Here is a 26057-nt window from a genome sequence, read left to right as displayed (position 1 = left end):
ACTGGTGCTGTTTCTGTGCTATGATCAAACTCTTCAAATAGACCATTCCTCTACAACTAATCAGTCAGGTGTTTGATAACCACTCTTTCTAGAATTTTACAAATAAGAGGAAGGTTGGACATTAGACAGCTGTATGTTTTTAAGTAGCGGTTTAATTTAGACACACCTTGAACCCTGTGGTACAAATGCAAGTGTGACTTGACAAGATGCTCTAAAAAACTGTCTCAGGGTGCCAAATGCAGCTGCAGCATTACTTCTAAAACCCCAGCCTCATCATATTTTTTATGATGATCTATGATAGTATGGATGATTTTATATTATAAAAATACATTTACAATGTAGATTTATTGCTATTGCGTGCTTTTAATAACCTTACTTTGAAGTTGTTGAATTGTTTTGACACAAAATGAGTCTTAATTAAAAGCACTTTATTTGATTTCAGTTAATGCAAGTTTGAATTGTACATCAAAAAGGAAGGAATCCAGTTTTAGAAACAGGCCACAAATTGAGTAGTCATCATGAACACTGTCACTTTAACACAGATTATTTTATGGTATGCTATGGTGTGTGTATTTGATGCCTGGAACATCACTTTTCTTAAATCTTAAATCTCTTGCAAATAATTCTTCATGTGGAATCACAAACTAAACTCTCTTTCACCACGGCTGGACTTCCTTGTCGGAGAGAAACTTTCCCTGAGGCTCTTTGGCTCCTGGAGGCAACAGGGCCAGGTAGACAGGAGTGATGGCGCCCTCGTCTGGTGACTTGGGAGCATCTGGTGAAGTGAGGTCAGTGCGCACCCATCCTGGACAGCAGGCATTCAAGAGGATCTGGAAAAACGAATAACAACGAGTCCATGAATAAGAAATGAGGTTTCAGTGGACTCCAAAAGGTTCGGAGATGGCTTTGTATGTAAGTTCATTAGAGCTTGTCTTATTTTAGTTACCCTATCATTTGGTCTCTCTTTAGACAGACGACGAGCATGAATCATGGACAGCACCTTAAAACACAAACAAACACCCATATTTATAATCAGAGTCTCCGAGAAAAAAAAAGGCTTGAATTAATTCAGTTAATCAGTTCATTAGTCAACCTCCTAATCTAACATCCTGAAGAAAAACTGGGTAAATGTACCGTCACTCCAATCTTAGACACTGAATATGCCATATCAGGCCAACCATGCTGCTTGTGTTCGCCTTTCTTGGCATCATCGAGGAATTTTCTCATCAGTGCCACCAGCTCGTCCTCTGTGATGTCCTCGCTGCGGAAACGCTGCTGGAGTTCTGGGCTGCATTGCTTTAAACCTGTGACACTAACCATGCTGGAGATATTCACCACACGACCTAAAATACATACAAAGAACTGCCGTTCACTGCTGCTCCAAAGCAACACCTACCATGATGCTACTTCCACCATGTTCTACAATAAGGATGGTATTTCTGGTGTTTCATTCAATTATTCAGCAGAACTATACAGCTTCCATTTTACAGCTAGATCAGTGAACTTTAGAAACACTCAAAATTATAGAAACAGTTTATATATATCTATAGATAGATAGATAGCTACAGAGAGAGACAGGATATTTATTACTCCTGATAGACTAATGTCAATGACAATTAAAACTGATTCAAACAAACAGGATGCATGTGACCCCATCTTAGAGTGACACCAAATCTGAATGCCTTTGTTTACTTTTTGTGCACTTAGCACCAGAGTCTCTGCATCTGTACCTCCAGCTCTGATCATTGGCAGGAAATGTGTCGACATGTCTCTAGTTCCGAAAAAGTTTGTCGTCAGGATCACCTCTGCCTGGACATCAAAGGGAGTTGGATCTGACGCTGAAAGGAAAAAGTTAACATGCTGTGAACGCCATCCACTTCAATTCACAGCTGCAGTATTAAACTACCATATACATTGATCCAGTATGATATGTATTATTATAGAGTTCTAATTCTACCTTTGAATGCTGTTCCAGCATTATTGATGAGAATGTCCACTCCATCATACTTCCCTTTAAAGTAGGCAGCAGCGTTTTTAATGCTGTTCAAGTCATTGATGTCCAGCTGGTGGAACTTGGGTTTGAGTCCCTCTGAGTTCAGAGTCTTCACTGCTTCCTCACCCCGACCTCTGCAAAAGGACCAAAAAAAGTTTCATGTACTTCTCAGTTAATGGAATATTTGTGGACCTCACTGTGAAACTTCAGAGTTAGGTGAATGTGTAGATATAAAAACCACAGTTACATGTGAAGGCCTTCACATCAACCAGGTCCAGCTGTCACCAGGTGAGTCACTTACACATCTCTGGAGGTGATGTAAACGTCTCCATCGAACTGCTTGCAGAGCGCTTGGACGATGGCCAGACCGATGCCTTTGTTACTGCCAGTAACCACTGCAACCTTGGTCGACATGTCTGCACATGCAGAAAGAGAGATATGAGTGTATGAAGTTTCATGTTGAGCCACTGATTATCAGATTGGAGGACATAAAGCTGCAGGACAATATCAGGAGAATCAGGCTGAGGCATTCACATGTATTCCCACATCAGAAAAACCTGTATGAATATTTATGGAATAGCTCCTTAGTTGTAGGTCAGTTCTCTTATCAGCAGTGTAAGAGGGCTGATTGTAAGACTTGCAGAGTCATGACAACATGTTAAAACAGACAAATCCAAATATATATTCAATGAAAAACACAAGAAATTAAAGATGGATTAAATTAAAATTTGCAGAGTTTATCATAAAACTCATTTTTAATGTAAACTCATGTTTTTGAAACCGTTTTAAATGTGGCTGTGGAATTATAGCATCACATTAAATCAGTTTGATCATAAATTAGATTTGAAAAAGGAAAACATGTTATGAAATCCCCTGAATGTTAAGAACGACAGCCTTGATGAAACTTCAAGAAAAAATAAACCGATTTGGGACATCTTTTTATAACATGTAAAAATATGATTAGACCTACTTTTAAGTTGAGATATGATTAAAATGTACTCTCTGTTTTCAGTCCATTTTTATTTTAAAAGAGGATATTTAGATATAACCATTTCCTCAGAATTATGAAAAGATTTTAAGAAACAGTCAGCTACCAAATGTGGAACAAAAGATAAAAAAGGTTTCTTACTTACTTATGCTGCTGTTGTGATTCTGAAGGGAGCTGTAGAGCACTGAGAGGGATGCAGAGGACAATGAATGATATACTGCAAATAGTGGGAGGGAAGCTGGGTGGAGTTTTGAACATTATCAGCACGTAAAGCAATGATAAACTAACAGGTAGTTGAATATTAAAAGTACACATAAAACAATAACATTCAATACTGAACCAAAATGAAAAAAATTATTCTGTTAATACAGCTGAAAACTGCTGCTGTCCTGATTAAACAGACAATAGTTTATACGCTGGTTAAGTGCAGAGCATCAGCTTTTACAGGTTTGCTTATTCTCAAGATGGACAAAAATGTTCCAAAGAATCTTATTATAGAGAAAATATCCGAGAGCTCCGAGATGCTGGAGACAGATTTCCTTACAGAAACGTGAAGAGGAAACTGGACAAACCAAAGAAAAGGTGAAGATGGTGGAGGAGTGGCTGATGCACTCTGGGTGTGTAATACAGGGACACTGTAACATTCAGACCACTCAACCTTATGTTTTGAAGTCACTTTATTTGGTATTTTGACTGGAGATCCACATGTTTTATTTAAAAGAAACACAAAAAAAAACAGCATTTTGTATAAAATTCTAGTAATTCTGAACAATTAGCTTAATCCAGTTAAGGCAAGTATATGAAGTCAAAGATATGAAAATGTTATGTACTGAAGGCTTTGCCGACAATTCAACATTTCACGGATTCACTTTCATTTTGATTCGTTCCAGCTAGCAGACACACACAGTACTGTACTGTTACCGAGAATAAAATGAACAATTTGGGTTCTATTACCAAACTATTTGGATAAGAGTTAAACTCTGTCCTAAAAAAAAACCATCCCAGAGCTTTAGCAATGTCAGTTTATGTTACTGGTTGTTTGTTATGTTGGGTGACTTTCATTCTTTAAATGTTTCACAGTTTTGCGATTTCACCAAATTGTGTTATCGTTCATGTGGACACGCTTTGAGTTTCACACGCTCATCACCACTTCTGAACAGTCTTTTCAGAGACAAACTGTCCATGAGGCTCTTTGGCTCCAGATGGCAGCAAAGCCAGGTAGACCGGTGTGACAGCGCCCTCGTCTGGTGACTTGGGAGCTTTTGGTCCAGCCATGTCAGTGCGCACCCATCCTGGGCAGCAGGCGTTCAAAAGGATCTTTTAAAAGAATCAAATGAAAACAAAATTTTTTTACGGTTGTTTTGTTGCTTTAATTAATTTATTATTAACAATAATATAAAATTATGCACAAAAGGAATTACTAATGTACAAAAAAAAGTGGTTTTATTTATATATGTTTATATATAAATATATGCGGTGGCCCCTAGAGACAAAACACGTACAAATTCCAAAACACATTTCTAGCATGAACTGAACTTCCAAAGCAGAGCTACTAGATCACTTAAATTACACAATTGAAAGCATGTGTGTATTGTTTGTGTATTTATACACAGGCACTCATATATATTCAAATCATTTAAAAAAAAGTTCATTTACCTGTTACTACCACACACCAAATCCGGTCGTTGGTACTTGCTGGCTTGTGTAGCCACAAGATAACAAAAGCTCAACACTGCGCCCAGCATCCTGGAGCACTTCTGTTGTCTTTTGTACGTGTTTTGAGTTTTTACGTGCTTCGGAGTTTGTACGTGTTTTTACGTGTTTTGGAGTTTGTACATACTTCAGAGTTCGTACGTGATTTGAAGTTTGTATGTGCTTTGTCTCTAGGGGCCACCGTAAATATACTTTTATTTATTCACTCCACATAAAATGTAATAAATAAATAAATCATATAATACAAAAATCAACTATTCACATTTCAACTTTTAACTATTTAAATTTTCAGCTTTTTCCTTTTACAAATTTAAAGTGAAAACAACACAAAACACTGCAAACCACAACACAATTAAATATAAATTATAATATGAAAACAAAAAGAACATGCATATTCTCTGTCATATGGGCCTGCGTGAATAAACTTTCTGAATCCTTTATCATCTGCAACTGAAAATAGTTGTGGATGATTACTATACCTTTCTAATGTGACGTTGTTGTCCCTGGCTCTCTTTCTCTCTCTCTCCTTCTGGCTCTGTTCGTGTGCTACTGAGTGTAACTACCGCCCCTCCCCCCTCTGCCCAGCGTAAAGCACAAGGCTTGCGTGCAGAGTAAAGCGGAAAAAAAAGTGCGAGAGAGGGTGAGAGAAAGAAAGAAAAAAACCCACGTGACGGCTCGCGATAAGGAGCCGGCTCGCGTCGTTCACGTCAAAGAGTCGGCTCTAAGAGCCATTTCGTTCGCGAACGACCCATCACTATTAGCAATGACGATTTAATGTAGGGCTGGGCGATATATGTAAATGCAGAATTTATTAAATTTAACGGAGTTAGAAGTTAACAGGAAGTTAGCTCGCTAGTTTCCACCTAAACATGACATACGATGTTCTGACTGATAGATTTTTGAAACTAATTAAAACGTACAGCTCTGCTACCACTTCCGACATAAATGAAGACAGAAAACTAAACAGCAGTGGCGTTTGCAGGGTTACTGAAGTTGGACTACCTGGTATATAATGTTGTGCTACGTGATTGCTAGCGACACAGCTATGTTAGCATAACATTAGCACAGTGAAGCTGGAGGATGAACGCCAACTTTTCTTCCACTCGATAAAAGTTAATGTGAGGGATTCTGGTGGTTTGGGACAAATGCAATCGCATAGCAGGATGCTGTACACGGGCCAAACTTCAGTCAGGAGAACAACTGAGATTATTCATCCACAATACAAGGTTAGTTATTAGTAAACTGCAACAACATGGGAACAGAACAGCTGCGAGAGAATTCAACATTAATGAATCAATGTTACGGAAGTGGAGGAAGCGCAGTTTTTGGCTTTCCCCATATTTCAAAAGTGCTTCAACTCTTTGCTATGACTGTCGCCCGCCATAATTTGCAGATGATAATTGTTTTAGCCGCTGCGATGCTTTCGACCAAAACAGGCGCAGCTTGATGACATCATCAACATGCGCTATCGCGATAGAGCGATATAGTCAAAATCTTTATCGTTGGCCAAATTTATATCGTTTCTATCGTATATTGTTTCTATCGCCCACCCCTAATTTAATGGACCCAAAACCATGAAAAAAAATCCCAATGAATATATTAAAATTTCTATATTGTTAGTTATATATTTCAGTTACCCCGGCATTTGGTTTCTCCTTGGTCAGACGACGAGCATGAATCATGGACAGCACCTTTAAAAACATCCACACACAAATATAATCAGTGTCTTATAATATGGTTTCAGGTCAAATCTTCATGTCTCTGGTTAATAACAGCAAGTTTCCAAATTCATTTTTACACAGTTTACAGTCCCAACACATAAAAACATGGAAACGCATTAATCAAACGTACCGTCACTCCAATTTTAGACACTCCATAGGCCGTGTCAGGCCAGCCGCGCTCTTTATGTTCGCCTTTCTTGGCCTCATCGACAAATCGTTGCATCAGTTCCACCAGCTCCTCCTCTGTGATGTTCTCGTTGCGGAAACGCTGCTGGAGTTCCGGGCTGCACTTGCTCAAAGCACTGACGCTAACCATGCTGGAGACGTTCACCACACGACCTAAAACACACAGACGTACACACACAAGAATCTGAAGATGGAAAGCAAACAGGACGTTTGTCTCCTTCGTGCTCTTAGAGTCCTTTAAACTTTAAACTCCAAACAGCTTCCATCTGAGGTTTGTTTCAGAGACTGATGGGTATGCTTTGAGCAGGTTCTCCAGGAGGACTTCTGATGTTCAGTTAAATGTGTGTTCTTGTTTTTTTAGACCCGTGTTTATGTAGCTATGATGTATCAGAATGGCTGCTGTGAAAAAGCTTTCCTGCTTTCTTTAGCCAATGCCTATTCTTCTCATCTGTCCTCTGCTCTCCTGCCTGTCAGGCAGAAATAAATCTCAGTAAGCCATGCTGAAGGAGGTCTTAAAATTAATTTGGAGGACAAATAGGAAAGGAGGCTGCATAATCGAAGATGCATAGTTTTATCATCTGAAGAAGCGAACTGGCATACAGCTAGGATACAGACATCATGGCAAGAAGAAGACTCCAAACAACTCTTCCTGATTGATGTCTAATATATTTAAAAACTAAAAGTTTCTCATTATCAGTTACTGACATGTACACTCACTCAATTAAAAATGCAAACTTTCAAGTAAAATATGATGCAGACTGGGTCCAGCTAGGGCTGTTCGATATAACGATATATATCGGATGACGATATAAAAACGTCTATTGTTTCATTTTACGCTATCGTTTGTTTCGTGGTGTCGCAAAATAAACTGTTTACGGCAATATTTTTTCATCGTTCTGATGGTCACTGTAGTGTCTATATTAATTTCTTAAAGTTCTCTCTTTCTCTAATATTTTATATAACCACACTATGGACGGACAAGCGACTGTTTTTATGCGTTGTCGTTAGCAACAACAATGGTAAAACCATCACATGTCCGCTTGTTTATTTTCCACATAAACCTTTCAGAATAAAGCTCATGATCCTGTTGAAACTTTTCAAAATAAACTGAATCACGTGAAAAAGTATGCAGAGCGTTTATGGATGAGGAACAAAGAAGAGCCGCTAGGTGCTAAAAAATAAACCTTAGACTCAAACGTTAGAACAGGCTTTTCCCCGCAGCACGCCGTGTAATAAATACTCACAAAGAAAACGGCGGCCGTTACAACTTATGTCTAACAATATATAGTTTCATGCATCGGTTAAAACACTCGACTCCAGGTACACGACGCCCAGCTGGAAACACTTCACACAAGTCGAGCTGCCCGAGATTCACAGAATTTACAGAAAATGTAAAAATTTTTATGATTTATATCGTTATCGGGACGGTCGAGGTCTTTTATCGGGATATGAGATTTTGGTCATATCGCACAGCCCTAGGTCCAGCTGTACCTCCAGACTTGATGATCTCACTGAAGACAGTCCACATGTTTCTGGTGGAGAGGAAGTTTGTCTTGAGGGTCACCTCCGCCTGGGTGCCAAACGGAGTCGTGTCTGCCACTGAGGAGACAGCGTGATCTCCGTCAACATTACAACATCAGTGTGTGCAGCTCCACAGCACTATGATATACATCAGCACAAGAAGTAAACTACCTTTGAAAGCTATCCCAGCATTATTGATGAGGACGTCCACTCCTCCGTATTTCTGTTTGAAGAACTCAGCGGCGGTTTTGATGCTGTTCAGATCGTCGATGTCCAGCTGGTGAAACAGGGGCTTCAGTCCCTCTGAGTTCAGAGCCTTCACCGCTGCCTCACCACGGCCTCTGCAAGATGAGCAAAACATCCTCATTTATATTCACTTTGTCTTCAATCTCATCGTTTACACCTTATACCAGCTGAGATTCTCAGTCTCTCTCTCTTCATTTTGTCCTTAAAGGCCCTGAAACATGATGAAGTTCCATCACTGGCCTGGCCACATCACCACAGTCATTTGCTGTACACATAATGGAACAAATGTGCAGCAAGACGTGTTCACAATTTCAGGTTGAAATAATCAAACGTTCTTTTTTACCCCCGTGTGCGTGCTCAGAGCCTGAAGCAAGAAGCTTGGATGAACAAACAAACCACAGTTGCAGTTCCTGTTAGCTCTGACCGAGCTTTAGTTTTGTTTAAGCTCTTGGTATGCAAAAGTGTTGAGATGATTAAACTGCAGATACGTGAACATTTATCAACTTGGTCCAGGTGTCACCAGGTGAGTCACTTACACATTTCTGGCAGTGAGGTAAACGTCTCCTTCAAACTGCTTGCAGAGCGCTCGGACAATGGCCAGACCGATGCCCTTGTTACTTCCAGTTACCACGGCAACTCGGGTTGACATGTCTGTACAAAAAGAGAGAGAGAGGCATCAGTGTCTGAAGTCATGAGTTCACACAAGTGTTGGTTCAACTTGGAGGTGGGCCCTGCTCTGGGAGCAATGGCTATCTAAGAAAAATAAAGTTTTAGCGACATTATCAGGCTGAATTTGATTTTTTTATTATATTAAAAAAAAAATCGTACAAACAGATAAAATTAAAGAATTCTCTAAAATACTTCATTTAATTGCAGCCTGACATGAATGTACTGAGATGTCAGCATCACGACCCAGTGCTCACAGCTAAGCACAATCATCTGTGTTGTTTTATTTTTTATTTGTGTGGGAAATGTTTAAAAAATAAAGGGGGGGGGGGGGTTCCTGCACAAAAAATTTCTGGCAGGTGTTTTTGACTTTTTCTCCACTCTATGCTACACACTGCGGTCACTTTTTCCTGTGTCCCTATGCAGGCATACAGTCCAGCCCCAATGTAGACTTTTATTTGGTTCTCTGGGCTGTGCAGTTTTCCTAGTTGCTGCAGCCTGAAGGCACAGTTAGCTCACTGAGGCTGGGGTGCCTGCCCTGACACGGTGGTTGGTTGGGAGGGCAGCCACCTTACAGCTGGCCTTGGCCTGAGTTTTCTGTCCCTTTGTTCCAAGTGTGTCCTTTATGTATCAAATACTATAGACGGCCTATTTCCTTCTCAATTTAGTGTTTGTCTGCTTTAGTTGTTAAATTCTCTCCCCAGTTTTTCGTCTGTAGCTGTTGGATAACTGGCCCGACCGTGAATATGTGTGTTACATCTAAGTGCAGCTTCAGGCCTGGTGGAAGTCTAAGGGGGAAAATCCGGGAGGGAAAAAAAAAGTGCACTGTCAGTTTAAGGAAGTAAATACTGGAACTCACTCCCCACACTCTCATTAACATAAACGATCATGAATACACACATCTCCCCCCCCCTTTAATTAGAATAAAGGGATGTTCTGCATATTTTTAAGCAAATTGAAACAGGGAGTCTTAATTGTAAACCAATCACTCATACGCCTGGATTTCGTACCTGGGGAGATAGGGACATGTAGGGCGCTGCACGGGTAAATGAGCAGTTTTGCGGATGTCAAACAAAAGTTTTTCATGGCTGTTTTTCTCTGTTTGTGAAAGAGGGTTTGACAACCGCTGCGTTAAACACACCAACAGGAGGCAAACGAACTTACGTTTAGATAAAGTGAGTCAGCTCTGTAAGTGCGTAGAGGTCAAAGTGAAAAACGGAAGCCTGCTGAGTCACGATGACAGTTCCAGAGAGAAAAATACTGGGAGAGACATAAAGTGAGTAAAAAACGTCTTAAATGCATTTAGAATTTATTTAGAACTACAAATTAAATTTCTTTTAGCAACTGTTGTTTGTTTTTTTTAATGTCACAATCCCAACCCTGCACCGGCAAAAGTGACCCGAAATAGGCACTCTGGTGGAGTTACTTTGTGTGTGTGTTTATGAGTAGTTTTAAACCTTGTGATCCACAAAACAGCATAACAGTGAAGAACTGACTGCGTTACAGTCAGTGCGGGAGCAGCGGCTTCGCTCATGCGCGATTCATTTGCAGTTTGGACGCATAGAGGTGAACATCTCCTACCCTGATAGCAGCTGCGTGAGGACCATCCTCCACCTGTGAGCGCTTTGGCACGGGCGAGGTGCCAACGACAGCAACCGCTGCTTGTTGAGAGTAGGGGCGATACCCTCGTTCACGTCAAAAAAACGTCATAAATAAGTCTCCAATAACACCAGAAAAAGTCGCCAGATTTGTCGCTAGTCACTTTTCAGGAAAAAAGTCGCGAAGGGGGTTGCAGTTGCAGCTGCAGTTGCAAATATAGCGACAAAGTCGCTAAATTGACAACACTGGTTTTACGAGGCATGTGCAAACAGAACGTGACTGTAAATTACAGCATGGAATTAATAATTTGTCCAAACTTCCCATTTAAAAGCCTTTGATCGAAGAGAATCAGAAGACCTTTCACCAGCGTCTCTCTCTCTTACATAACGCTGACTTTCAGTTTGCAGGTCGGCCCGATGCCTCGTTAAATCCGCTAAAATTCAAACAAGCTGCCGACAAACGAAAACTGTAAGATGTAGCGGAGGCCTCACACTTACTGAAGCTGGGGTTTGGTCCTGAATGAGGCTGCAGAGAGGACAAAAAGCGCTGCACATGAAAATGTGCGACTGTGAAAAAGAAGAAAAGCAGGGCGGCGTTCTGCGCAGGATCAGTGCGCATCCCCAGAAAAACAAGTGGAACACGTGGGTTGGGTTATGGATGAGCTGTACTGTGAGCAGTTTAACTTTAATGTGGACAATATTTGGGCATTTCTCAACTTTTAGGAAGGTTTGTAGGATCATGACATCTTCTCCACGATATCCTTCAGAATATCTGCAAAGGTCAGTTAAGGCTTCAGAAATGCACATTACAGGGTTAAGGTTTTAGATTATATGCTGCAAGAACAGGATACGGAGGTATCTTCCTTGCTGCGATGATGATGCTGTCCAGACTTCAGGGTTGAGGAAGGACACAGAGGCTGATTTTAAATAAAGTAATCTGCAATCTGGAGGATCCAACTGCAAATACACAGAGACACAGAGAGGTGAGGAAAGTGATACTGGAGACAGACCAGACTGAGCTGCATTCAGATGCTTTAAAGCCAGAGAGGTTATTTCTGTTCAAATAGTAATAATAAACTATGAAGTTATCAATTTATGATGCCGCTGTTGAGTCTGACCCCAGCTGACCTGCAGGTCTTGGTGGGATGTAACCCAGTGGCCGCCCACTCCCAGCACACTGATGATGTCATGTTTGTGTGGAAGTAATTTCTTCTCTTCTGACTCCACTTCCTCCTCCCCTTCATGCAGACGAACTATACACACACAAACATACACAAAGGTCTTTTCTAATGTGTCTGATTTGTGCCTCTTCATCCTGCCTGTGACCAGACGTCTGACTGCAGCACCTTGAAGGATGCATCAATGAAGGATGGAGGAGAGTCATGAGAGGAGCACAGGTGTGTCCACGACGTATAAAACAGGTGCACGACACAGTCTCAATATACGAGCTGTGGCAGGAAGTCTTTATGTTACAGATATTTTAGTCATTCCATCACAACTCATCAAAGGTGCCTTGTTGAGTGGCTGTAAACATCTGCAAAACTGAAGTTTTGCATGATTGGACATCCAAATAGTGTAGAAACTTCAAGTATCTAAACTAGAAGGAGAAGATGTGAGGAAAAGCAATTTTATTTTTTTACCTCCAGAGTCAACAATGATATCCACTCCCAGTCCTCCCGTCTCCTCCATAACCGCCGACAGCAGTTCTGATGAGCTGTTATACACTGGAATAACTCTGGCTTCACACATAAACACACATATATGAGAGAATGAGTCACTGCAGCTCAGAAAACATGACAAGGAATGACAAGAAAAGGCCAGTTTCGGTATCTAAAAATGTGATTTTGGAGAACATTTCAAAGATCATCATCAAGTTTTTCAATGCAAGCTACAGAAATGTCAGCGTGGGTCGGTACGCACCTACGCTGGGCCGAAGCTGCTCAAGGAAAGTGTGATTCTGTGGCGAGTGTGACGTCAGCACTCTGTTCTTTTCCTAAGATTATAAATGTAGTCAGAGACTATGGGGGTGGATCAGGGCAGTGTGCGCACTTCAGGTGCTTTTACATTTCTTTCAATCTGAAAGTTCTGATTCAAAAAAGTTGAAAGTTCATGCGGTGCAGAGGTAAGGTGGACACACACAAAAACATTCTGCCCGTCGACTTTGAAGCAGAGCCGAGAACGGGTTCACCTTTTAGATCAGAGTGACCCTTTTTCTGAAATGATCGGTGAGTCAGTGCTGTGATATTTAGTATAGTCAAGAGTCAGAATAAAAAACATAACTTAGACCTAAAAGAATTTAGAAGTAAGTTTACTATGTCATAAAATGTGATAGATGAAAGTAGGAAAAATAAAATTCACATAATAAAGATGTGAGAGAGCGTGCATCTCACCTAAATAATATTCATCGGTGTCAATGACCTCACAGAGTCCCGAGAAGCTGGAGTCCAGGGGAAGGATACCTGAAGAGGGACGATGAAAATGGGAAATGTGGAGCCGCTTTCACAAAGATCAAGTTTAGAGAAATCAAACAGACTTCAGAGAGATCTCTAAGTTCTTTGTACTACAGTACGATGAATTATGGGTGAATTAAGACTTGCTTGTAAGAAGAAGTGACTCCATGTCTATTTACCCTAGCAGAGAAATATCTTTTCTAACAATTCGATAGTTAAAAGGAAATTTTACTTTGAAAATTTAGTGAGGAAAAAAGTGTTAATCCGACTGTGCATTAAGGAGACAAAAAAAACCTCATCCTTCATCACCGAGTTAGCTCGGGGTCATCAAGGTTATCAAATTCTTTTGGTTTTAAATGACTGTTAGTGTCTTTATTTTTGTGCAAGTTAGGACTTGTTTAACCCTACAAACCAGTCCAAGTGTGTTAAAGTTATTTTGGTTATGATATCTTCTTGAATATGATCTAACAACATTCAAGGTTTCAGTCAGATCTGATATTAAAACATGTCCAACTTAGAAAACTGAGTCACAGTTCAGAAACAATGAACAGTCAAAGACGTCTGTAAACACAAATTGTACTCTCTTATATATATATGATTTGAACCAGTTTCTTTAATACCAGTGTTGTTTTAATCTCTGAAGTGCAATATGAAGGTCAAAAGTATCAAATGCTGTATTGAGTTCTAACATGACAAGTACCAAGTTCACTGTCAGAGGTCACGAGGTCATTCTCAACCTTCACTGGTGCTGTTTCTGTGCTATGATCAAACTCTTCAAATAGACCATTCCTCTACAACTAATCAGTCAGGTGTTTGATAACCACTCTTTCTAGAATTTTACAAATAAGAGGAAGGTTGGACATTAGACAGCTGTATGTTTTTAAGTAGCGGTTTAATTTAGGGGCACCTTGAACCCTGTGGTACAAATGCAAGTGTGACTTGACAAGATGCTCTAAAAACTGTCTCATGGTGCCAAATGTCATCAGCAGTATTACGTCTACAACCCTAGCTTCATAATTTTTTAAATGATGATGTATTACTCTGGTTTTATATTAGATAAATACATTTACAATGTAGATTTATTAAAATGAGGTGCTTTTAAAAACCTTACTTTTAAGTTGATTAATTGTTTTGACACGAAACGAGTCTTAATTAAAAGCATTTTATTTTCTTTGATTTCAGTTAAAGAAGGTTTGCGTTGTACGTCAAAAAAAGAAAGCATACAGGTTTAGAAACAGGCCACAAATTGAGTAGTCATCATGAACACTGTCACTTTAACACAGATTATTTTATCCCAAAATACACAAACAAGCATATACCACATCACCAGAACAAAATCAGTCTGTTTGATGCAGTTTTAAAATGCAAAGTTAGCATGATAACATCCATGGTTTGTGTATTTGATGCCTGGAACATCACTTTTCTTAAATAATTCTCTTTGCAAATAATTCTTCATGTGGAATCACACACTAAACTCTCTTTCACCACGGCTGGACTTCCTTGTCGGAGAGAAACTTTCCCTGAGGCTCTTTGGCTCCTGGAGGCAACAGGGCCAGGTAGACAGGAGTGATGGCGCCCTCGTCTGGTGACTTGGGAGCATCTGATGAAGTGAGGTCAGTGCGCACCCATCCTGGACAGCAGGCATTCAAGAGGATCTGGAAAAACGAATAACAACGAGTCCATGAATAAGAAATGAGGTTTCAGTGGACTCCAAAAGGTTCGGAGATGGCTTTGTATGTAAGTTCATTAGAGCTTGTCTTATTTTAGTTACCCTGTCATTTGGTCTCTCTTTAGACAGACGACGAGCATGAATCATGGACAGCACCTTAAAACACAAACAAACACCCATATTTATAATAAAAAAAAAAGGCTTGAATTGATTCAGTTAATCAGTTCATTAGTTAACCTCCTAATCTAACATCCTGAAGAAAAACTGGGTAAATGTACCGTCACTCCAATCTTAGACACTGGATATGCCATATCAGGCCAACCATGCTGCTTGTGTTCGCCTTTCTTGGCATCATCGAGGAATTTTCTCATCAGTGCCACCAGCTCGTCCTCTGTGATGTCCTCGCTGCGGAAACGCTGCTGGAGATATTCACCACACGACCTAAAATGCATACAAAGAACTGCCGTTCACTGCTGCTCCAAAGCAACACCCATGATGCTACTTCCACCATGTTCTACAATGAGGGTGGTATTTCTGGTGTTTTGTTTAATTATTCAGCTCTGCAGAGGACTTCTGTTTCTTTGTTGTTGTTGTTTTTTTTGGGGGGGGGGGGGGGGGTTGTTTATTTTATTTTACTTTCACTTGCTACACACGGGACAGAGATGACTGGGGGAAAGAGAAAGACAGAGAGGTAGGGAAAGAAAAACAGCGAGGAAGAGGAACGGTGATAAAGGGCAAAAAACAAAAACCAACAAAACAAACAGTCAAAAAATACATATATCAATCACCTGGATCACCTTTTGAGAAAGAAAAAAGAGAAAACGAGCAAAAAAAGAGAGCAATATAATAAACAACATCATCGCGATGATCTCTGGGAATGTAACAGTAAATACTAAATATTAAACATCATTGTGCAGCACGTAAGATCGACAGCGCACAGTGTGCTTTGAGGTAGGAGCCAAAAAGGGTGTAGTTTGTGTGTGTGAGCACCCGTTTGTACACCTGTGAGCATGGACGTGCTTGTATTTAAAAGGTTCCTTCATGTAATGATCTGCTAGAGGGTGTGGGGGGCCACAGCCCCGTCCTCCAGGGCATGAAGCAAGTATGGAGGAGATCCAGGCTCCAAACATCCAGAGGCCCTCAGAGCACAAGAGACCAAGGAAGAGCCGCGCCACTATCCCGGAACGCGTACGGAAAGCGTACTCTATACCCCAGGTCTAGGTACCCCTGCCCCTGGAGGGGGAAACTGCACCCAGATCCAGGTAGTGTTACCCTCTTCCCTGGGGTGGAGAGAAGCAGAGGTCCTATATGTATGTGTTATGAGAGTGTGAGTAATGTGAGTGTCTAAGTTGTGGGATAAAATTGAGGCACAGGCAGCCAGAAGGAGACAGGGGGGTGCCTCCCCTGCACCCTGGTGACACACCTTTACCCCAAGGCCCTGCATGTGTGGGTGATTGTGGTGCAGCGGGAAGAGGGATATATCAGGAGAATCAGGCTGAGGCATTCACATGTATTCCCACATCAGAAAAAACATGTATGAATATTTATGGAATAGCTCCTTAGTTGTAGGTCAGTTCTCTTATCAGCAGTGTAAGAGGGCTGATTGTAAGACTTGCAGAGTCATGACGACATGTTAAAACAGACAAATCCAAATATATATTCAATGAAAAACACAAGAAATTAAAGATGGATTCAATTAAAATTTGCAGAATTTATCATAAAACTCATTTTTAATGTAAACTCATGTTTTTGAAACAGTTTTAAATGTGGCTGTGGAATTATAGCATCACATTAAATCAGTTTGATCATAAATTAGATTCGAAAAAGGAAAACATGTTATGAAATCCCCTGAATGTTAAGAACGACAGCCTTGATGAAACTTCAAGAAAAAATAAACCGATTTGGGACATCTTTTTATAACATGTAAAAATATGATTAGACCTACTTTTAAGTTGAGATATGATTAAAATGTACTCTCTGTTTTCAGTCCATTTTTATTTTAAAAGAGGATATTTGGATATAACCATTTCCTCAGAATTATGAGAAGATTTTAAGAAACAGTCAGCTACCAAATGTGGAACAAAAGATAAAAAAGGTTTCTTACTTACTTACTGCTGTTGTGATTCTGAAGGGAGCTGTAGAGCACTGAGAGGGATGCAGAGGACAATGAATGATATACTGCAAATAGTGGGAGGGAAGCTGGGTGGAGTTTTGAACATTATCAGCACGTAAAGCAATGATAAACTAACAGGTAGTTGAATATTAAAAGTACACATAAAACAATAACATTCAATACTGAACCAAAATGAAAAAAATTATTCTGTTAATACAGCTGAAAACTGCTGCTGTCCTGATTAAACAGACAATAGTTTATACGCTGGTTAAGTGCAGAGCATCAGCTTTTACAGGTTTGCTTATTCTCAAGATGGACAAAAATGTTCCAAAGAATATTATTATAGAGAAAATATCCGAGAGCTCCGAGATGCTGGAGACAGATTTCCTTACAGAAACGTGAAGAGGAAACTGGACAAACCAAAGAAAAGGTGAAGATGGTGGAGGAGTGGCTGATGCACTCTGGGTGTGTAATATGGTGACACTGTAACATTCAGACCACTCAACCTTATGTTTTGAAGTCACTTTATTTGGTATTTTGACTGGAGATCCACATGTTTTATTTTAAAAAACACAAAAAAAACAGCATTTTGTATAAAACAAACACATTTTCTAGTAATTCTGAACAATTAGCTTAATCCAGTTAAGGCAAGTTTATGACGTCAAAGATATAAAAATGTTATGTACTGAAGGCTTTGCCGACAATTCAACATTTCACGGATTCACTTTCATTTTGATTCGTTCCAGCTAGCACACACACACATAACACAGTACTGTACTGTTACCGAGAATAAAATGAACAATTTTGGTTTTATTATCAAAATATTTGGATAAGAGTTAAACTCTGTCCTAAAAAAACATCCCTGAGCTTTAGCAATATCAGTTTATGTTACAGTTTTTTTGTTATGTTGGGTGACTTTCATTCTTTAAATGTTTCACAGTTTCGATTTCACCCCATTTTGTTATCGCTGATGTGGAAACGCTGCGAGTCTCACACGCTCATCACCACTTCTGAACAGTCTTTTCAGAGACAAACTTTCTTTGCAAATTATTTTTCATGTTAAACTCTCTTTCACCACGGCTGGACTTCCTTGTCCGAGAGATACTTTCCATGAGGCTCTTTGGCTCCAGATGGCAGCAAAGCCAGGTAGACCGGTGTGACAGCGCCCTCGTCTGGTGACTTGGGAGCAGTTGGTCCAGCCATGTCAGTGCGCACCCATCCTGGGCAGCAGGCGTTCAAAAGGATCTTTTAAAAGAATCAAATTTAAAAACAAAATGTTAGCAACGACGATTTAATGGACATAAAACCATGACAAAAACCCCACTGAATATAGAAGTTCTGCATTGTTAGTTATATACTTCAGTTACCCCGTCATTCGGTCTCTCCTTGGTCAGACGACGAGCATGAATCACGGACAGCACCTTTAAAAACATCCACACACAAATATAATCAGTGTCTCATAATATGGTTTCAGGTCAAATGTTCATGTCTCTGGTTAATAACAGCGAACGCATTAATCAAACGTACGGTCAATCCAATTTTAGACACTGTATAGGCCCCGTCAGGCCAGCCGCGCTCTTTATGTTCGCCTTTCTTGGCCTCATCGACAAATCGTTGCATCAGTTCCACCAGCTCCTCCTCTGTGATGTTCTCGTTGCGGAAACGCTGCTGGAGGTCCAAGTTGCACTTCTTCAAACCACTGACGCAGTTCATGCTGGAGACGTTCACCACACGACCTAAAACACACAGACGTACACACACAAGAATCTGAAGATGGAAAACAAACAGGACGTTTGTCTCCTTCGTGCTCTTAGAGTCCTTTAAACTTTAAACTCCAAACAGCTTCCATCTGAGGTTTGTTCAGACTGATGGATATGCTTTGAGCAGGTTCTCCAGGAGGACTTCTGATGTTCAGTTAAATGTGTGTTCTTGTTTTTTTAGACCCGTGTTTATGTAGCTATGATGTATCAGAATGGCTGCTGTGAAAAAGCTTTCCTGCTTTCTTTAGCCAATGCCTATTCTTCTCATCTGTCCTCTGCTCTCCTGCCTGTCAGGCAGAAATAAATCTCAGTAAGCCATGCTGAAGGAGGTCTTAAAATTAATTTGGAGGACAAATAGGAAAGGAGGCTGCATAATCGAAGATGCATAGTTTTATCATCTGAAGAAGCGAACTGGCATACAGCTAGGATACAGACATCATGGCAAGAAGAAGACTCCAAACAACTCTTCCTGATTGATGTCTAATATATTTAAAAACTAAAAGTTTCTCATTATCAGTTACTGACATGTACGCTCACTCAATTAAAAATGCAAACTTTCAAGTAAAATATGATGCAGACTGGGTCCAGCTGTACCTCCAGACTTGATGATCTCATTGAAGACAGTCCACATGTTTCTGGTGGAGAAGAAGTTTGTCTTGAGGGTCACCTCTGCCTGGATGCCAAACGGAGTCGTGTCTGCCACTGAGGAGACAGCGTGATCTCCGTCAACATTACAACATCAGTGTGTGCAGCTCCACAGCACTATGATATACATCAGCACAACAAGTTAATTACCTTTGAAAGCTATCGCAGCGTTATTGATGAGGACGTCCACTCCTCCGTATTTCTGTTTGAAGAACTCAGCAGCGGTTTTGATGCTGTTCAGATCGTCGATGTCCAGCTGGTGAAACAGGGGCTTCAGTCCCTCTGAGTTCAGAGCCTTCACCGCTGCCTCACCACGGCCTCTGCAAGAGGAGCAAAACATCCTCATTTATATTCACTTTGTCTTCGATCTCATCGTTTACACCTTATACCAGCTGAGATTCTCAGTCTTTCTCTCTTCATTTTGTCCCCAAAGGCCCTGAAACATGATGAAGTTCCATCACTGGCCTGGCCACATCACCACGGTCATTTGCTGTACACATAATGGAACAAATGTGCAGCAAGACGTGTTCACAATTTCAGGCTGAAATCATCTGTAAAAACATTTCACTCATTCCTTTAGTTACATTAAAGATGTAACATACCTGCTGCAAGAATATATTCAATTATTGAACCAATTTATAGGCTTGAACACATAAATGGCTGAAAAACAGATTCACTTTCATCTGACCTCAAACTTCAGTGATTTCCATCATGAGAGTATGAGACAGTGTCCCACAGGAATGCATTGAAGAGCCCATTACTCTAATGTGCATCCCATCACGTTGGAGATAAATAGCAGCGTGAGCATACCAAGTACCAACATGAAAATATTCACTTGACTCTTCAGCAGCACCTGTGTCACCTTCTCCAGGTTTTTCTAAATAAAAAAAAAAAATAAACAAATTCCCCCTCTCCTGCGGGTGGTCTATCCTTCAAGCTCGGGTCCTCTACCAGAGGCCTGGGAGGTTGAGGGTCCTGCGCAGTATCTTAGCTGTTCCTAGGACTGCGCTCTTCTGGACAGAGATCTCCGTTGTTGTTCCCGGGATCTGCTGGAGACACTCGCCTAGTTTGGGAGTCACCGCACCTAGTGCTCCGATTACCACTGGGACCTCCACATTTTCTCGAGCTCTTCTCTGAGCCCTTGGTATTTCTCGAGCTTCTCGTGTTCCTTCTTCCCGATGTTGCTGTTATTCGGAACCTCTACATCGATCACTACGGCCGTCTTCTTCTGTTTGTCTACCACCACTATGTCCGGTTGGTTAGCTACCACCATTATGTCTGTCTGTATCTGGAAGTCAAACAGGATCTTAGCTCGGTCATTCTCCACCACCCTAGGGGACGTCTCCCATTTTGACCTCAGGACTTCCAGGTTATACTCGGCACAGATGTTTCTGTACACTATGCCGGCCATTTGGTTATGGCATTCCATGTATGCCCTGCCATTCCGTAGTCTGTATCCGTAGCCAGTCTTGTCAATGATCTCACTGAGGGGGTTCAGGCGTATGGAGAACAGCAGTGGGGACAGAGCATCTCCTTGGTAGATCCTGCACTTGATGGTAACTTGTGCTATGGGCTGCCACATCCCCATTGAGTTCCTGATGAAGGCTCTTAGGGTCCTGTTGATCTCGTATAGTTCTAGGCATTCCAGGATCCAGATGTGGGGCATTGAGTCATAGGCCTTCTTGTAATCAAGCCAGGCAGTGCACAGGTTGGTCAGCCTAGTCTTGCAGTCTTGGGCGACTGCTCAGTCCACCAGAAGCTGGTGTTTTGTGCCTCTGGTATTCTTGCCAATCCCTTTCTGTGCCCCACTCATTTATTGAGCCATATGCCTGTTTATCTTAGCCGCTATGATGCCTGACAGGAGCTTCCATGTGGTACTGGGGTAGGCTATTGGCTGGTAGTTGGATGGGACTGGCCCCTTCTGGGGGTCCTTGAGCATCAGGACTGTCCAGCCTTCGGTTAGCCATTCCGGGTGTCTCTCATCAAGTAGCAGCTGGTTCATTTGTGCTGCCAGGCGCTCATGGAGTTAAGTTAGCTTCTTCAGCCAGTAGGCGTGAACCAAGTCCAACTCTGGAGACCCTTTCTTGGATGTCTGCCACGGTGATGGTTACTGGTCCCTGTTCAGGGAGGTTACTGTGGACTGCCCTCAGATCCACTAGCCACTGATCATTGCCATTATGGCAGGGCTTTAGATTAACTTTCTGCCGCAGTTGCACTGGTGCGCCTAACGTTTTTATCTTAGGCACATCAGCACAAAAGTTAGGCGTACCCAAATTTTTCAACCGCATCGCTTAACCCCGCAGTTTTACATGTGCACTTTTTTGGGGGGGAAATTGCTGTCTATACAGACAATATTAATTTGTAAATGATTAACTAACAATCTTGTCAACACAAAGTTCTTCATTTGGAGCACAGTTCTACAAGAAAGAAAAATTACTGAAAAAGTGCTTGTGCTTAAAGTGCTTTGGCACTCTTTGGTAATGTTGTAGACGATGTTAAACGTAATCATCATCTCGGCCTCCTCTGACGACCTGTTTGCTGCTACCTGCCGCTGAAAGGCAATGGGGCGAGGGGACAGTTGGGCAGTGCATTTATCGCAGCATATAATGTGTTTTCTGGATACACTGTGCTTTTTCAGCATTCAAAGATTGATGGCACCGTGTCAGAACACTGGCTATGAATTTCAGACAGATCAGGCCTTACCTTAACAAAAAAGTTATCAACAGTTCTTTTCATTTTTTCTTATTACCCAGAGCTACATCCACTTCAGTCAGGTCTAGACTACTCAATAGGGCAGGGTATCATCACTGATTTCTATAATCCATTCAATTCCGATTCACAAGGTCCCGATTCGATTCGATTTTGCCTCAGACAGTCAGAAATATTATTATTTTGATAATTTATTAGTATTGACACTTGTGAGACTTCACCAGAGGTGTAAGCATCATAGCAGATGCCTTTGTGTCAATGTAACTGAGGATAAAACACAGAAAAACATGAAGGAGATTTTCCTGGCCTGGCTTTTTTTTTTTTAGCAGATTACCTTAAAAATATCCTGCGATTTTGTATAATTTTAAAAAGTATAAATTTCTTCAGTATTGAACAGCAGAAATTAGGCTTTCTTGTCCGAGGTCATTTAAGTTAAAAAAAGAAAAAAAAAAGACAGCGGTCGACAGCACTGCAAACAACAGTAGACTGGTGGGTAATAAGCGAATGAATAATGCAGAAAACAGAGATTTGAGATGGGAAACTGTTCTTGAAGTACAGAGAGAGAGAGAGAGAGCTGCACATGAAGTGTGATTTGGAAGCAAAACTGCAAAAGTAAGAGTGAATTAATAACGATATTTATTAAATTTGAAGCGTAGTTTGGATCTTCTTTTGCTGCTGGTTCAGTGAATTTTGGTTGGAGAGAGAGAAAACCTGCAGCTCAGAATCGAGCGCAAAAAAGATGTAAACACAAAGTCCGGACCGTCGACGCATCAGAATCTGTGAGCTTTATTCAAACTACTCACCTCTCTCCATCCACCTGCACTTTCAAATGTACACACGAAGGACTACAGAAATATCTGGACCACGGCCAATCAGAGAGGTCCCGCCCCTGGCTATCACTGATTGGTTTAGACCACGATAGGGGCATAATGTGTGTATGTTGTTGACCACACAGAGACTTTCAGAGTTGCGGAGACTTTTTTTTCTGTTCTTTTTTATTTGAACAGCTGCTGGTCGCACCAGTGCAACCTAGGATTTTTTTTAGTCGCACCACTGAAAAATTTTGGTCGCACGCTAGAGCCCTGCATTATGGGTTGCAGCCTTCTCCCTCTGGCAGTTATTTTTGTGCCACTATTCTGAGCGCACGTAAAAAAAAATTGCAGGTGCAATTTTTAAGTGCAAACTAAGGTGCAAACTTTTTTTTTTACGTGCGCTCATTTTTTTATGTGCGCTCAGAATAGTGGCACAAAAATAACGCCATACTCTTCCCGTATTGCTCTGGTCGTGTCCAAAAACTTGTAGACCGATTACGTCACAGCGACGCGCCGAAGGCTGTCCAAATTCATGGACTCCTCCGAATGCAGCCGACAAATGCGTCAGCCTTTTCCCCGAATTTGAAGGATGGGTCGGGTGTGTCCTTCGTGGCCCACTATATCCCAGAATTCATAGCGAGGCCCAGCCAAACTCCAGTGTCCGGCAATGGCGGCCACTACTAAGTTTTAAAATTACTCTTATTAATCTGTCTGGGTCACAAAATAAACTTTTAACATTTTCAGTCGACAATGTGGGTGTGTAAATTTCAAATATCTGCTCGGTTTATCAAGATATTGCATATTTGCAAAAGTGCTTCGACGTTTTCGGAGACGTCTGTTACCCACCAGCTCGATAGCTAGCCGAGAGCTCGAGGGTCACTAGATCACTAGAACGTCAAAACTCCCGGCACATCAGTTGGTCAACTGTGTGCAGAAGGACAGTCAAATGATGCATCAAATGCCCTTTTTCACTCCGTGTGCGTGCTCAGAGCCTGAAGCAAGAAGCTTGGATGAACAAACAAACCACAGTTGCAGTTCCTGTTAGCTCTGACCGAGCTTTAGTTTTGTTTAAGCTCTTGGTATGTAAAAGTGTTGAGATGATTAAACTGCAGATACGTCATCAACTTGGTCCAGGTATCACCAGGTGAGTCACTTACACATTTCTGGCAGTGAGGTAAACTTCTCCTTCAAACTGCTTGCAGAGCGCTCGGACAGTGGCCAGACCGATGCCCTTGTTACTTCCAGTTACCACGGCAACTCGGGTTGACATGTCTGTACAAAAAGAGAGAGAGGCATCAGTGTCTGAACTCCACACAAGTGGTGGTTAAACTCATAGGTGGGCCCTGCTCTGGACTGGGAGCATGAGTTATCTAAGAAAAATAAAACTTTAGATCATGGTAAAATTTATTTTAAAAAAGTGTGAGTTACTAGCAATTAAAGACTGCCCTGCAAATACGATCTGTAATATCTCTGTTAAACAAGATGTCACATACTTGGGACTGTTAATATCCAAAGACCAAAAATCAAGATGCTCTTCAAACTTCAATCCAATCCAGTGTTGAGAAACTCCCTGTAAAGCTTTCATCCTTCCAAAAGCAAGTCCTCTTAGCGTGGACCCTCATTTATAAACACAACTTCTCACCTCACAAATACCTTATCTGGAACAACAGAGATATTTTATATAAAAATAAATCACTTTTCCTGGAAACTTGGCTCCAAAATGGGATCCTATTGGTGGCTCAGCTGGTTAATAAAGAGGGACAACTACTTACTTACAAAGACTTTATTGCACTATATAATTTTCCAATCAGTGTTCAGGAATTCTCAATGGTGCTTGGTGCCATACCCTCAGGGACTTTAATGTTATATAAAAACACTGACAGCTCAATATCTACCTCAGTCACTCTCCCTGGTCCACCTGAGTCACCAATAGGAAAAATCTACTTTTCACAGGAACTTGGTAACAGCAATAAGAAAATACGTAGTTTATTCCAAGAAGATATCGGCTCTCTCCCATATATAATATCTTATTGGAACCGATTTGTTCCAGATATCAAGTGGAAGACATTCTGGATGGTCCCCCATAAATATTTGATTGTAAATAAGGTGAAAAAAGTCTCATTTAAAATTCTACATAAATGTTATCCAGCCAGTCACTACATGGTAAAATTTAAAAGGGACATAAATACTAATTGTACTTTCTGTGGGGATCATCCAGAAACTGTGACACATCTTTTTTGGTACTGTTCTTTTACACAGAGATTCTGGAAGGAATTTAGCAGTTTTGTTATTGTCCATATTTTAAGGGAGTTTTCTTTACGATGGGAAAATGTTTTATTCTGTTTCTTTAAGTTCCCCAAGAAGAATGATAAATGTTTTTTTGTGATAAATTTGTTAATACTTTTAGCTAATTTTTTTTATCCATAAATGTAAGTTTACTAACAAAACACCATATTTCTGTCATTTTTTTAAGGATGTGGAAATGTACATACAATCAATATCAGACTCCACCAACAAAAAGGCTCTCAAAACAATATATGTATGTGAATTTTTGCGTGTATTCTTATAATTGTTACTTTTTTCTTTTTACCCCTGGCTTTGTGTGTTCACGTTGTTGTTTTGTATACTTCATCTGTTCGTATGTTGTATACTCATTGTTTGTTAAATAAAGTTTTTAAAAAAAAAGACAGTTCCAGAGAGAAAGATAGTGGGAAAACAAATCCACATATATTGCTCCAATAATTTCAGGGGGGAAATGAATTGAATGCACATACTGCAGCTTTGAAATGCACTGCAGAATGTGGATTAAATAAGTTTAGTTGTATTTGCAGTTAAAGGAGCTGTGTAGACAGTGCGATCAGTCAGTCCAGATACAAACGATACAAACACACTGGTTTTACGAGGCATGTACAAACAGCACGTGACTGTAAATTACAGCATGGAATTAATAATTTGTCCAAACTTCCCATTTAAAAGCCTTTGATCGAAGAAAATCAGAAGACCTTTCACCAGCGTCTCTCTCTCTCTGTTACATAACGCAGACTTTCAGTTTGCAGGTCGGCCCGACGCCTCCTTACATCCGCTAAAATTCAAACAAGCTGCCGACAAACGAAAACTGTAAGATGTAACGGAGGCCTCACACTTACTGAAGCTGGGGTTTGGTCCTGAATGAGGCTGCAGAGAGGACAAAAAGCGCTGCACGTGAAAACGTACGACTGTAAAAAAAAAAACAGAAAAAGAAGAAAAGCAGGGCGGCGTTCTGCGCAG

General features: G+C 40.8%; 5 protein-coding genes across 5 annotated transcripts; all 5 read right to left on the bottom strand.

Annotated features, from left to right (window-relative positions):
* Positions 1–432: 432 nt before the first annotated feature.
* LOC120734771 (carbonyl reductase [NADPH] 1-like) lies at positions 433–2771 on the bottom strand. The gene is made up of 6 exons (XM_040033725.1): positions 2295–2771; positions 1958–2127; positions 1731–1838; positions 1135–1343; positions 947–1000; positions 433–830 (listed from the first exon to the last, which is right to left on the bottom strand). Exons 1-6 carry the CDS (start codon positions 2405–2407, stop codon positions 657–659), a joined length of 828 nt encoding a protein of 275 aa, XP_039889659.1. The 5' UTR covers positions 2408–2771; the 3' UTR covers positions 433–656.
* Positions 2772–3640: 869 nt separating this feature from the next.
* LOC120734932 (carbonyl reductase [NADPH] 1-like) lies at positions 3641–11263 on the bottom strand. The gene is made up of 7 exons (XM_040034055.1): positions 11131–11263; positions 8905–9019; positions 8294–8463; positions 8093–8200; positions 6546–6754; positions 6332–6385; positions 3641–4298 (listed from the first exon to the last, which is right to left on the bottom strand). The coding sequence occupies exons 1-7, from the start codon at positions 11249–11251 to the stop codon at positions 4125–4127; spliced, it is 951 nt and encodes a 316-aa protein (XP_039889989.1). The 5' UTR covers positions 11252–11263; the 3' UTR covers positions 3641–4124.
* Positions 11264–11329: 66 nt separating this feature from the next.
* LOC120734936 (quinone oxidoreductase-like protein 1) lies at positions 11330–12606 on the bottom strand. The gene is made up of 5 exons (XM_040034060.1): positions 12553–12606; positions 12273–12371; positions 11761–11885; positions 11484–11589; positions 11330–11404 (listed from the first exon to the last, which is right to left on the bottom strand). Exons 2-5 carry the CDS (start codon positions 12319–12321, stop codon positions 11370–11372), a joined length of 315 nt encoding a protein of 104 aa, XP_039889994.1. The 5' UTR covers positions 12322–12371; positions 12553–12606; the 3' UTR covers positions 11330–11369.
* Positions 12607–14246: 1640 nt separating this feature from the next.
* On the bottom strand, positions 14247–15345 carry LOC120734935 (carbonyl reductase [NADPH] 1-like). The gene is made up of 3 exons (XM_040034059.1): positions 15030–15345; positions 14854–14907; positions 14247–14737 (listed from the first exon to the last, which is right to left on the bottom strand). The coding sequence occupies exons 1-3, from the start codon at positions 15201–15203 to the stop codon at positions 14564–14566; spliced, it is 402 nt and encodes a 133-aa protein (XP_039889993.1). The 5' UTR covers positions 15204–15345; the 3' UTR covers positions 14247–14563.
* A 2026-nt stretch (positions 15346–17371) lies between these two features.
* LOC120734934 (carbonyl reductase [NADPH] 1-like) lies at positions 17372–26049 on the bottom strand. The gene is made up of 7 exons (XM_040034057.1): positions 25937–26049; positions 23948–24062; positions 19420–19589; positions 19219–19326; positions 18392–18600; positions 18232–18285; positions 17372–18109 (listed from the first exon to the last, which is right to left on the bottom strand). The coding sequence occupies exons 2-7, from the start codon at positions 24058–24060 to the stop codon at positions 17936–17938; spliced, it is 828 nt and encodes a 275-aa protein (XP_039889991.1). The 5' UTR covers positions 24061–24062; positions 25937–26049; the 3' UTR covers positions 17372–17935.
* Between the last annotated feature and the right edge of the window lie 8 nt (positions 26050–26057).

Source organism: Simochromis diagramma, unplaced genomic scaffold (assembly GCF_900408965.1).
Source record: "Simochromis diagramma unplaced genomic scaffold, fSimDia1.1 OVJJ01000176.1, whole genome shotgun sequence".
Lineage (NCBI taxonomy): Eukaryota > Metazoa > Chordata > Actinopteri > Cichliformes > Cichlidae > Simochromis > Simochromis diagramma.
Note: the sequence above shows the minus strand (reverse complement) of the source record. Positions and strands in the feature narration are given on the sequence as shown.

Excerpts from the sequence above, each read along its gene's own strand:
- LOC120734936 (XM_040034060.1), bottom strand. The coding sequence starts at position 12,321 with ATGGAGGAGACGGGAGGACTGGGAGTGGATATCATTGTTGACTCTGGA. Across the intron at positions 11,590-11,760 it reads CATCCCACCAAGACCTGCAG|TTGGATCCTCCAGATTGCAG; the intron begins GTCAGCTGGGGT and ends GTGTATTTGCAG. Across the intron at positions 11,405-11,483 it reads GCAGCAAGGAAGATACCTCC|ATATTCTGAAGGATATCGTG; the intron begins GTATCCTGTTCT and ends TGACCTTTGCAG.
- LOC120734771 (XM_040033725.1), bottom strand. The coding sequence starts at position 2,407 with ATGTCGACCAAGGTTGCAGTGGTTACTGGCAGTAACAAAGGCATCGGT. Across the intron at positions 1,344-1,730 it reads GCCAATGATCAGAGCTGGAG|GTCGTGTGGTGAATATCTCC; the intron begins GTACAGATGCAG and ends TATGTATTTTAG. Across the intron at positions 831-946 it reads AAGAGAGACCAAATGATAGG|ATCCTCTTGAATGCCTGCTG; the intron begins GTAACTAAAATA and ends TCGTTTTTCCAG.
- LOC120734934 (XM_040034057.1), bottom strand. The coding sequence starts at position 24,060 with ATGTCAACCCGAGTTGCCGTGGTAACTGGAAGTAACAAGGGCATCGGT. Across the intron at positions 18,286-18,391 it reads TGTCTAAAATTGGATTGACC|GTGCTGTCCGTGATTCATGC; the intron begins GTACGTTTGATT and ends ATGTTTTTAAAG. Across the intron at positions 18,110-18,231 it reads AGGAGAGACCGAATGACGGG|ATCCTTTTGAACGCCTGCTG; the intron begins GTAACTGAAGTA and ends TTCTTTTAAAAG.
- LOC120734935 (XM_040034059.1), bottom strand. The coding sequence starts at position 15,203 with ATGCATTTTAGGTCGTGTGGTGAATATCTCCAGCAGCGTTTCCGCAGC. Across the intron at positions 14,908-15,029 it reads TGTCTAAGATTGGAGTGACG|GTGCTGTCCATGATTCATGC; the intron begins GTACATTTACCC and ends TTGTGTTTTAAG. Across the intron at positions 14,738-14,853 it reads AAGAGAGACCAAATGACAGG|ATCCTCTTGAATGCCTGCTG; the intron begins GTAACTAAAATA and ends TCGTTTTTCCAG.
- LOC120734932 (XM_040034055.1), bottom strand. The coding sequence starts at position 11,251 with ATGCGCACTGATCCTGCGCAGAACGCCGCCCTGCTTTTCTTCTTTTTC. Across the intron at positions 8,464-8,904 it reads TACCTCACTGCCAGAAATGT|AGGCCGTGGTGAGGCAGCGG; the intron begins GTAAGTGACTCA and ends CTCATCTTGCAG. Across the intron at positions 6,386-6,545 it reads TGTCTAAAATTGGAGTGACG|GTGCTGTCCATGATTCATGC; the intron begins GTACGTTTGATT and ends ATGTTTTTAAAG.